Source organism: Arvicola amphibius, chromosome 2 (assembly GCF_903992535.2).
Source record: "Arvicola amphibius chromosome 2, mArvAmp1.2, whole genome shotgun sequence".
NCBI classification, from domain to species: Eukaryota; Metazoa; Chordata; class Mammalia; order Rodentia; family Cricetidae; genus Arvicola; species Arvicola amphibius.
Window position 1 is genome coordinate 172,121,648 of NC_052048.2, and position 13,050 is coordinate 172,134,697.

Here is a 13,050-nt window from a genome sequence, read left to right on the forward strand (position 1 = left end):
ATTTTGATATTGATTTAAATTCTGTCTATAAAATTGGACTTGGTAAACCTCTCATTATGGCTACAGTGAATTCCATATTTGTCTTTTTTTCAGTTCTGGATGATTTGCAAAATATTTCTGAAGTTTGACCCAAGAAGAATAATCTTCAACGTAAAGCAGTCATCATACTCAGGGTGTTATCCCTCAGCGTGACCTCATTGCATTTCAATATTTTTCTCACCTTTTATATCAAATACTGGACAGACCTAAGTGTGTAAGAAGAAATAAGTGTCTACGTAGTAATTACTCTCTGCAATGGGAGGATTACAATTTAAATACCTTTTTGGGGGGTGCTTTGCTGAGTCTGGGGGAATATTCCCGGCAGCGTTAATAATCTTCCTTTTGATTCCATGTTCCTTGGGTAAGGATTATAGGGCAGGGCCACTTATTCCAAATGAGACTTTAATCTGGGTCTGGAATGTCCCAACTGAAGCTTGTATTGGAAAATTTAATCACTCAATAGATCTGAGCCTCTTCCCTTTAATCGGAAGTCCCCGGAAAACTGCCACAGGGCAGCCTGTTACACTATTTTATGTTGATCGACTTGGCCTCTATCCTCACATAGATTCAAAGCAAGCAGAACATCATGGAGGGATACCTCAGTTAGGGAACTTGAAAAATCATCTGATCAGGGCTATGACTGACATACAGCATTACATCCCAACAGACCGATTAGGCTTAGCTGTCATTGACTGGGAAGAATGGAGGCCCACCTGGCTGAGAAACTGGAAACCCAAGGATATCTACAGGAATAAGTCTATTAACTTGGTCCAGAGAAATAATCCAGGAATTAGTATCACAGATGCCACCAATAAAGCCAAAGATGAATTTGAAGCCGCAGGAAGGAACTTCATGGAAGCGACTTTAAAACTAGGGAAATCAATTCGACCAAAACACTTATGGGGTTATTATCTCTTTCCTGATTGCTATAACAATAAATTTCAAGACGCAAATTATGATGGGACGTGCCCTCCTGTGGAAAAGCAAAGAAATGATGCTCTTAACTGGATGTGGCAAGAAAGCACCGGCCTTTACCCATCTGTCTATTTGAAGAAAGACTTGAAGTCTAATCGACAAGCTGCACTCTATGTCCGCTACCGAGTAGTGGAATCTATCCGAGTGTCCAAAGTTCGGAGTGAAAAAAATCCTGTCCCGATTTTTGTCTACATACGTGTTGTTTTTACTGATAACATTACTGAGTACCTTCGGGAGGTAAATAAAAACATCTTTGACCTAGTGTTCCCAAATAGTTTTTACTGGAAAGCAATGTTATTTTTAAAGGACATGCAATTCAGCCTTATATATCACTTCAGAATAGACACAGGGTTAGTTCTATGTTCCCTAAAAGAGATAAAATTACTACAATTTTAGTGCTTATTGTAGTCATATGACCTGCTAGCAACAATGGCGAATCATAAAATATAGACAAAAATTTAACTGTTTTATTTTTATTTTATGGATATTTCCAGCGGAAGTAATTACAACAATAGCTTTTTTTTTTAAAGTAAAGAAGTGCCATAGTCAATGATTTAAATAGTGTAGAAATAGACTGTTATCGTTAGGTCAGCATGCTTAGCTGTTGATGTTGCCCTGTGTATGCTTCCATTTATCCCTCCCTGCTAACTTCTTGTATCACCTTTGTCAGGTTGACCTTGTGAATACAATCGGTGAAATTGTTGCTTTGGGTCCCGCTGGGATTATAATTTGGGATGCTATGACTTTAGCACAACGTGCGGTAAGTTGAATTGGTACGAAATAGAAAATAATTCTATCCTTAATGTTTTTGAAGACTTGGTGTTATGGAAATTAGTACTACGCTGGGCAAGTAGCAGATGCTCCGTATTTGCTGCATCCAATTGTGTTGCATCTTTCATTATGAAAATGCCGTACCTCTCTTCTAGTGAGGAATCAGATTTTCAGTGAATTAACTCAATTCTCTGGCTCCGTGGCTTGTAAGCAGAACTAGGACTACCATTTCAGTTTTCTGATATGATGGTTAGTGTCAGACAACAGGTATCTATGATTTATTTATTTCCCATATCAAATATTAGTTCCTATTTCCACAATACTTCTGTATAAAAGATTTGGTGTGTGTGTGTGTGTGTGTGTGTGTGTGAATATAAACATCGTTAACATGTAGCTGCATATGCTGTGAATATTAGCATTTAAACAGAATAGCAAAACACTTCATTTAAAATAGACGTATTTCAAGGTTTTCTGACCCTCCCTGTCTATTTTGTGTTATTTCTAGTTTGATCAATAGAAAGTAACTCACAGAAAATGCAAGTTAGGAACAGGTGTGTGTCACTTGGTAAAATCTTTGAGTCTCAGAAAATTATCATAAAATTATAATCTTCCAAGGTTATATTCCAAATTCTTGCTGTTGCTCTTCCAGAATTATAAATACATTTCTCAAGGGCATTAATTCAGTGATGGGTCCATTTATGACTTATGTATACTATCTCCTTAAAAAACATAAAAGAATTGAGAACTTCACCCTTCTTCAAAGGAGGAATCAGTCAGGCATCAACAATGAGTAGGATGGGGGGCACTTTTTAGCTGTCACATTTGTTTTTAATGTCACCTTAATCTTAGCTGTCCAGGCTTTACCATTCCTCCCAAAGATCTGCAGTATAATTCATTCGGGGATAGATTTCAGTATCACTTTTCCCTTTGACGGACTGTCTTGACATTGTCCACTTTTCCTATGTATTTCTGCTTCTTCCCCCGACTCATGAACATTTGACTGTGATCATCACCCCTCATTCATTTTGTGTCATTTGTGATCAGTGTTGATATGGATCATTTGTTCTAGTTCCTCAGGTTCACTGAGAAAATGATAAATGCAAGTATAGTGGTGTGTGTGTGTGTGTGTGTGTGTGTGTGTGTGTGTGTGTGTGTGTCTAGAAACAGAGGCAGGATCTCATCTTCCAAAATTGTTTTCTAACTTTATCTTTAGAGAGAGAGAGTTACACAGAATCTGGAATTCAGCAGTTTAGCTAGACTGGCCAGCAACCCTTGAGGATTCTCTTGTTTCTACCCCACCAGCGAGGGGCCTAAACACAAATAACACTGTGCCTGACTTTTTGAAGTAGATTTAAAGATGAAATTCAGATAATTAGATTTACACAGAAAGCATTTTACAAACAAAGTCATTTCCCTCGCCAGTTCCTATTCCATTGTCTCGATAATCAGGTATTTTCTTTTTTAGTTGCTACAGCTTCCCACAAAAAAAGTGTCAAGGAAGCCGTTTCCTATCATTCTGCCTTTTCCACCTGGTGGTGTGAAGCAGCCAGCTCTGCCAGTCCTACATTATGAAACTTGACTCTTTAATATTGAGGAAATTTGTGAGCCAGTTGTAAATCACAGTCATTATTAAAATTAAAGGATACAAAGACACAATAAGATAAATTGTTTTAAAACCCCCCAAATACCTGAAGCTCAAAATATGCCAGCTGTTTCAGTTCATGTGCATCTGCACGCCTCAGGTTGTGTATCATCTGTTGTATCTGCATGGATAGAACCCTTCACATGCTCATGCGATATGATTGTGCGATCTGTTCCCAGATCTGCATTTAGTTTTTATTGATTGATAATATGACGTTGGCCACTGTAGGTGTCATTATACAGCATCTCTTAGAGTGTCGGTTTAAATCTTTTCCTAAAAAGCAAATACAATATTTACCAAATTATCCTTATATCTCTAGTCTTAATTTTTGCCTACCCCCCACTTTTGTCTTCATCTTCCTTGTTGTTGATTGAGGATCATTTCTATCTTCTAGAAGTTTTGTGCTTTTAAAAGGTCCTATATCTTTTCTTCTGTTATAGAGTTAGTGGTAGTGATTTATTTTTATTATTTATTTATATTATAATTATATAATTCCCGGTCCTCCCTCCAAATCCTCCAAAATATACCTCCTTACCCTTCTTCAAATTAATGACCTCTTTCCATTAATTATTACATATTTATGTGTATAAACATATCTCCTTCTAAATATAACCTACTCAGTCCATATTATGTTACTTGTATGTATGTTTTCAGAGTTCCATGTATCATATGCTGGTTGACTACTTATTTGCTATGTAGCTGAATATAACCTTGAACCCCTGACCCTTTGGATTCTCTTGGGGTGTGTCACCATACTCTTCTGCAAAGATACATGTTTTTATACTTCTATCTCAAAGCCTCATGTTATCTATGAACAAAGTTGGAGAAGTTAATATACTTACAAGATCTTGTTTCATTATATGGAACCCTCTTAGACAACTCAAGATAATCTTCCCTTGTAAACCAACATTTTCCAATCATGCCTACGTTCTCTTTACTGTAAACTCGCACAGTCTCTAGGGACTGTAGGGCAGATATTTTTGCCAGGCAATTACTGACTCAACAATGAAGAGTTTCAACACAAGGAAAATATTAAGTGTTGATTCAAGTCAGAGCTACCCAGATTTCCTGCCAGTTTTACCAGTGTGCTTCCACAGTCCGCTCATTCAGTAGAACTGTTAATCATGAGAGACCAGGACTGCCTTCAGTGTGCTTTAAGGGCCACTGTCGAAGGTTTAGAACACTGTTTTCATTTTAGTACTGTTAAGATGGATCACTTCTGCTCCTTATCACTCTAGTCTATGGCTTGTCTAAAGACTGTCATACACGGTTGAATATGTATCATTTGTGCCATCAGGTTTGGAACCATATTTAATGATGTTTAAACTTATCTGACAAATGGAATTCTTGTTACTTTTTTTTGTGATTTTTTGAGCATTAATTGAGGAAATGGTAGGTCACATACATAGCTTATTATTTGTTTTCACAATAAGCCTATGAGGCAAGGATCAAAAAAAATCATTCCTAATTTAAAATGAATGAAGCAGAAGCACAACCAAGATAACTAATTTTCATGATGTGGGCCACATATTAAACTAAGATTTAGAAAGCTGGAGATATCTTAGGTTGACAGATATGGTCATTAATGAAGGTGGTACTCCTATCACGCAAGTTAGCCTTAAAACCCATTGTCTAGCAGCTCTAACACCCCATTCTCTTGATTAATTCATCAATTAATGAAGATAACTAGTTATCTTCATTAATGAAGATGAAGGCTAAGGTAAGTTAAGCCTCAACTAAACAATTCTTCAGTGACCTGATAAACCTACAGATGACAAAACTAGCTAGAATAACCTTGCTTGTTAAAGTTAAAAAGAGTATTTCCTACTGCTTGTTCAATTTGATGTCTCTTCCTTAAGAGTTACTTACTATAGTCTATCTGTTCACAAAGGAACTTGTGCCTTGTTATGCTGACTGCCTTATTATTTTTACAGCCAGGTTGCCCGCTCCTTCATAATTACATGAAGACAACCCTGAACCCATACATAATCAACGTCACCCTAGCTGCCAAAATGTGCAGCCAAACACTGTGTGGGGGAAAAGGCGTGTGCGCAAAGAAAGATGAAAGTTCAGATTACTATCTTCACTTGAACCCAAGTCATTTTAATATTGAATTAATGAAAAGTGGAAAGTATGAAATCCATGGCAGCCCCAGAGTTGGAGACCTGGAGTATTTTTATGAACATTTTCAATGCAGCTGTTTTACCAACATGAACTGTACGGAGAGATCTGACATAAAATCCGTAGAAAGCGTTAGTGTGTGCACAGGTGACAACGTTTGTATAAAGGCTCCTGTAGAGCCCAACCTAGCACCACGCCTTCTACTTGGCAAAGGCATTCTCCTTCTGACAGTACTCTCACATGTACTGCACCATCTGCTAGACGAGAGTCTTGCTTTCCTGGGGAAGATGCTAGTTGGTGCTCCTTAATTCTCTCTACCCACAACATTTGTCTTTTTTTTTTTTTTTTTAAAAAAAAACAGTCTTGAGGAATTTGAAAATGTGAAATGGGATTCTAGTTTGCAAAAGTAATTCTATTTTAATAATCAAGATTCTATTTTTGACTTTCAGAAAAAGCATCTCTTTTTCTACCAAAGACTAATTGCAAGCAAGGCTGTTTTATTTGGAGATTAGATTTGGTTTAAAGAGAATGAAGACTGAATAAAATAAAATTTCTATAAAGCAATGTCTTTTTAGTAGTCTGTCATTGTTTAAAAACGATCAAGAAAATATTAAGATGAAAACTGCTGTTTAAGAAGGAATGCCTCAATGTGCTAGTCTGTTCATTTGTAGAACTATGGTTTTTAGGCTCTTCAAGTTAAAAAAAATTATAACTGTTTTGGAGAAAGCTCAACTTTAAAAATGATAATTCTGCCTTTGTATATAGTTTAGTGTATTTTCAGAATTTACTTTTATAGAGTACTCTAATTTTCTTCTCATTCCTGACTGTCAAGCTTAATTTGCAAACCTGAATTACTTATTTCATCAATCATTCAGCTGCTTTCTCAAGTATTTAGAGAGTGTTATCACTCAGAACTTCTGGAATGATAATAGTGAATTACCTTCCAAACATTGCATTCCAGTTACTGACTGCAATAATAACCCTTTGAGTCCTGTGCTCCTGGAGGCAGACTCACCAGCCCTACACTGCCTGGATGACCAACAGAAGAGGCTGGCTAGCCCAGAAACCCAGGGTAGAACCAAACAGTGTCTGAGGTCCCTGAAAAAGATGATGTTAAAGTATTTTAGAAGGTTAATAGTTACTGGATCAGAAAGAAACAGCTTCAGAAAGAGGAGACATTGTTAAGTGTGGTGAAAAGCAAATGACTAACTAATAATGTAACTTTTGTGACCCACACTGAGAATTTGGGACTTTAAAAGGAAGATACTGCCAGTTTTTTAGGTGTGTTCCATTCCCCCTGACTTACACACAGCATACATGACATATTATTTAGGTGTGTTCCATTCCCATGACTCACGCACAACATACATGACATAGTATTTTTACTCCCAGCACTGTCCTATAATATAAGCACCCCAAAGACGGGGTATGAACTACTTGTTGCAGCTGTATCTATATAACCCATTGAATACTGAGTGAATAAACGCTAATGGGGACTTAGCACAAGATTTTGAATTTGGGATTAGTCACGGTCAGTTTGCATGACTTGAAGTTGTGATTCTGTTTTCAAACTATGTCTTTATCAATTAGTTACTGAAATGAAGGGATTTGATAAAGACTGAGAATGGACAGGATATATGAACTGATTTATCAGAATGTGAAGTAGGATGGAGTTGCAGAAGCAATAGAAATGATCCAACTTACTATGTTCATGATCTTTTCTACAAAATTGAAAATAGATTCTCTCCTAAAATGCATCACATCCACAGTTCCTCTTCCCTCCACTACTCCTAGCTCCCCGTTACCTCCCATTTCTCTCATGTCCACACCCCTTCTGGTTATTTTCCAGAAAAGAGCAGGCCTCCAAGAGACAGCAGTCAAACAGAGCAAAACAAGTTACAATAACACAAGGCAAAAAGCCCTCATATGGAGGCTGTTCAAGGCAACCCAATAGGAAGAAAATAGTTGCAAGAGTAAGCAAAAAAGTCAGAGATACACCTGGTCCCACTGCTAGGAATCCCAAGCCAAGAGCCCTAACAAAGACAGAAAGAACCTGGTGTGAACCCTTGCAGGCCCTGTATTTGTCACTTTAGTCTATGTGAACCCATGTGATTCCATGGGCCATGTTCTCCTGGTGTCCTCCAAGCCCTCTGACTTCTACAGTCTCCCCTCCCCCTCTTCCACGGAGTTCCTTTTATCTCCGAGGGGAGGGGCCTGATGGAAGCCTCCAATGTGACTCTCTCTGAGTAATGTCTGGCTGTGGGTCTCTGCATCTGTTCCCATCTGTTGCTGGGAAGCCTCTCTGATGATAATTGGGCAAGGTACCTATCTATCATATACCAGAATCTCATTAGGAATAATTTTATTGCTTTCCTTTTTTTTTTTAAAAGATCAGTCATTTTTGGTTCTACCCTGGGTTTCTGGGCTAGCCAGCCTCTTCTTTTGGTCAGCCTGGCAGTGTAGGGCATATACCGCTGCCTGGAGAGTCTGGTTTCAGCAGCACAGGACTCAAAGGAATCCATAGATTCCATGCAATATATATATATATATATATATATATATATTATATATGTTATATAATATATATATATTAACTAAGGTGGTTAAGGGAAAAGATACTCACTCTCTTGATAGTTTCCTTCTTTATTCTTCTGTATTCTTCTGTTGTGTACTTCTTTTGCACAGCTTATATACCCCAGCAAATTTTTCAAGCAATATTGGAATTGCAGTGCGGTTACACTCTATTTTTCAAGTGAATGATTTTAATGAATACAGATAAAAACATGTTTTTCATCTCCCTTTCATCATGCTTAAAACAAACTCTCCCAAGAACCAATACACATTTACATCTAAGCAACTTGTTACAGATTAACAGAATGTGAGCAAGCCATGAATATTTTTTTTCTCAGCCAGCTCTTTTGTTGGTAGGTTGCATATTGCACTTACAAAAAAAGAACCAATCACTTTATTACTTATCTTGAAAGGTAATTTTATAAGGAATCTTAAAGGAATCGCAAACCTAAACTTTTATATATTAAAAGAATCAGTCAGGTCTACTCTAAATCTTTAGGGTACATACTCAATTCATCAATTTTTTTATATCAGAAGATTGAGGGCAGAAATGGGTATAAGGAATTAATCATCTCTTTTGGTCATTAATCAAATCTAGCAAGAAAGGTACATCAGCTAATGGTAATTAGACTGCTTTATTCTTGTTTCCCGACCTTAAAGAGTTTCTTACTTAACTGTATATCTTTCTAAATCTTTAGATTGTCTTCTTGGGTTTTTCCATCTCAAAGCTATTTAACAAAAACATCTTAGTCTTACTTGTTATTTTCAAAGCTTTGTTTCTGTTATGCTGTACTCTAAAACCTGTGAAAACACCTCCCAACACTAGCATTAAAAAAATTTAAGCTAGCTTGGCTACTGGGACTCAGTTGTTTTTCTAAATCATTAACCTAAGCCACAGTCTATATGGCTTCTCAATAGAACTCATGTGTTCTAGCTGTGTGACACTTCCTTGTTTATCCGTCTAGTCTCCCAAACTCTATTTAAAGTGACATTATTATCAATTAAACAGTACAATTTAGGAAGAAATCATCGTCATAACAATCCATAGGCAAAAATGCCCAGTAGATCAGAATGTATTCATGAGTTAAATACACTGCATTCCAGGCAGTGGGAATATCCCCATACCCATTTACACCATGACAGACACCAAAGACAGATGGCAGTGGCAAACATGCAAAGGCACTTCAGTAACAGAAAATATTCTGGAATCTATGGTCTTGGGGCCTTGTCTTTCCAAGATTCACCCATCAGAGAGTTTTCTATGGGTGGGCTGACACCTTGAACTTCAGTTGCCACATGCTGCTCCACTGACATGGCCACCAGCAGGCATGAATTCCCTCTTGTAGAGTGGGCCTCAAAGTAAAGTCAGACATTGGTTGGCCACTTCCAAAAGTTATGGGCCACCATTGTCCCAGCACATTTTGCAGGCAGGACTGATTGATACCATGTGTATGTGTGTATGTGTGTGTGGCATGTGGCGTGTGTATATGTATGTGTGTGTATATGTGAATGTGTGTATGTGTGTATGTGTGTGTGCATGCCTGTGTATGTGTGTGTGCGTGCCTTTGTATTTGGGTGTGTATGTGTGTGTGTGCATGCCTTTGTGTGTGTGTGTGTGTGTGTGTGTGTGTGTGTGGTAAGAAGACTTAAGATCTATCTTGCTCATAAATTTCAAGTATATGGTGTAATACAGAATTTGTTATACTCATACTGTCATGATTAGGTTTCCTAATTTTTACTCATTTTCCACGACTGAAACTTCGTGCCTTTGGCCAATATCTTTTCTTTTTCCTCTACCACTGAGCCTCAGCCCTCGGCAACCATCTTTCCCCTCCTGGTGTCAATAGATTTTATTTCAGGTATCATTGATAAGGGAGATCACGCAGTATGTACATTTATGTATCAGGTTGACTGCACATGGCATATTGTCCTTCAGGTTCCTCTCATGCCACTAGGAAAAGCAAGATTTCTCTTCTATTTTATGTCCTTTCAGCACTGATCATTTAGTCCTTTTCATATTGGCTACTATGAAAATTCATGCCCTGCACATCAGAGAACAGATATCTGAAATGCTGAATCCATGCCACATTTGAAATCCTGAGGATCCATTCCACAAAAAAATGCATTGATTGTTGACTAATGGTTTAAGTTCTTATGTTTCTTCCCCTTCTTAACTTTCTGACAAATAGTATGTCGCAATTTCTTAGTCTGTTTTAAGTACTATAGCGAAATACTATCACTGGGTACCATTTAAATATAAAGGAAATTTCCATATTTCTGGAGATTGGAAAATCCAAGGTCAGTGGAACAGTAGATTTAGTCTCTGGGTCCAATTTCTGCTCATGTAAACATCTGCCTGCGTCCCCACATGGAGAAAAGACAATTCTCTAAGACTACTTTATAAAACTACTAAGGCCAGTCATGAAGATTCTGCCCTCATAATCTAATGACATAAAAGGCTTATTTGGTGTCACTGCCCTCAGGGTTACGATCACAGATAGGAACTGCATGGAAACACAAGCACTCAGATATTCCATGGGAAAATGAGACTTTAAAAAGACACTCCTCGTGGTGCTATATAAATTACTAAATATGGGTTAAAGCAAGATATGAGTATTAGCCAATAAGAGGCTGAAACTATGGGCCAGGCAGTGTTTTAAAAGAATACAGTTTCCGTGTAATTATTTCGGGTGTAAAGCTAGCCGGTGGCTGGGTGGCCGGACGCAGTCCCGCCGCTTGCCACTACACCAGTCTATTAGATATCTGAGCTACGAAGCATTTTCATGACTGGAACAAATTACATTCTATTACTTCTCATGGAAGTTTAAAAAAAAAAAAAAACAGGACAAACCCACTCAAGTGTGAAAGTTGCCACTCAGTCAACTGCTCAGGTTTAGTTTCTGCTGAAACAAGTTTAATGAAAAGGAAGAAGGGAGGAAGTGCAGGTGCAGACTGGAGCTGCCCCAACAGTGGAGTAGCAAGACTCCAGTGCATTGAAGCAACCAAAGCCAGAGCCAGCTTCCCAACTCAGCTGCTGGGGTCCCACCAGGTCCACTTTGACTGACTCAGGAACACAACCTGGTTGACACCAAGGCTGAGATCTGGGATCACAGCCCCTTTGGCATCATCACAAACTCCTGATTAAGAAGCTTCTGCAGATTTGAGGGTAGGCTGGGGGCCTTTGGGGATGGGAACAGGAGGGATCAGGTCAGAGTGGGAAGAAAGGACTAGCAGAAATGGCTGGAACAGGTGGGCTGTTAGTGAATTATATGGAAGCTTATTGCAGTAGAAGCTTTCTGGAACCTATGAGGTTGACCCTAGTGAGGATTCCTAGTAATGAAGGCTATGGAGCCTAGTCAGCCATCTTCTGAAACCAGGCTAGGCTCACAGTGGCAGGACTAAGACACCAACCCAGCCACAGAATCTATGACCTACAACCCGACCTGCCTGCAAGATGTGCTGGAGCAATGGTGGCTCAGAGCTCATGGATATCTTTATGATCAAATGTTCGATGGTCAGCAAAGTAGTGTGGGCAAGTGCTGTAAAGTGAGCACTCAGGGGCTGGGATAGGGAGATTCCAATAATGCTGAGGCCAACATTAGCTACCTAATGAGTATCAGGCTAGTCAGATCTATTACAAAACTCAGTCTCACAACACACACACACACACACACACACACACACACACACACACACACACACACACACATACACGGGGTGGGGAGATGTCAGACCACCAGCATTCATTAGTTTCTGCTTCCTGATACGGTTGCAGGGTATCCGGCTTTCTCATATGCCTTCCCCATCCTAGTAAACTTCCCTGTAACTGTAAGCCAAGGTAAATCAATCATTAAGATTTGGTCAGGTGCTTTTTGATGGTTATGAGAAAAATAACTACTACACATAATACTAGATGACCTCTGCAACCTAAAATGTTTGTAGTTATGCTAGCTAGGTAAATAATTCACCTGCAATTTAATGACTAATTTATACCATCACACCGTGTAGCACCGCTGGATCACAATCAGTGATGATGATTTTTGCTATTATGGATGTCTAGCCTTCTCATTGACAAAGTATATCAGTCACACATCCACAGTTCAAAGCATTTTCACACCGAGTTTTGATGAGGATCTAGGATCTCATTAAAGTCGTTATTATTTGACTCTATCTTCCTACATGTGTTTTACCGCTCTGCCATTGTGTTTATATAAAATTATAATGTACTGTTTTGGGCGTGCTTTCTCCTCTCAGCATAATTTTTGTGAGATTTCACTTACATTGTTTTGGTAATAGCTTGTTCATTTTAAAACTGTGTAATATTTAATATATGTATGTTGATTTACATAACAAGCAACTCCTAGTTCATCTAGAGCCTTGTAGAACCAGTTAAAGAATACCTGCAGCAGTCAGTGCTGGTCCAATCCATATTCATCAAGAATTTTCCCTGAGTCTGGAAGCTTGTTTTTCTCTTGGCATGTGTGAAGAACAGACGAGATGCTCTCTTAACTTCTCCATTCTTCCCTTTTTATTTTTTAATTTTTGGTTCTTCTAGTGATTGAACAAAGGAATTCATATATAATAAGGTAAGTACATACTCTTACCCTCTCCCAGAAGTCCATAATTTCAAGATAGCTTTATTGATGAGGTTTTCTTTTTTTTCCTCTGTAGTGTTTGTGTGTGTTGTCCTACTTAAAAATCTTTGCTTGTACCAGTCGCTCATGTGTTCTAGATGGCACCACAGTTAGCTTCATTAGCTTTGCTGTTTTACATCTCATGTTTAGAATTATGGTCTTCCTAGAATTTATTTCCTTCAGATAAAGAGTAAAGCATCTCTCTGAGTCTACAATTTAATTAGCTTCCTTCAGTAACAGCGATGCTACTCTTCAGTGTCATTTTCTGTTTTAAACAACACTGTTTTTATTGGCATA

At 38.3% G+C, this 13,050-nt stretch overlaps 1 protein-coding gene across 1 annotated transcript; it reads left to right on the forward strand.

The window, feature by feature from the left end:
* Positions 1-294: 294 nt before the first annotated feature.
* On the forward strand, positions 295-5,856 carry LOC119807427 (hyaluronidase PH-20-like). Its single transcript, XM_038319426.1, has 3 exons — positions 295-1,251; positions 1,685-1,774; positions 5,362-5,856. Exons 1-3 carry the CDS (start codon positions 295-297, stop codon positions 5,854-5,856), a joined length of 1,542 nt encoding a protein of 513 aa, XP_038175354.1.
* Positions 5,857-13,050: the final 7,194 nt, after the last annotated feature.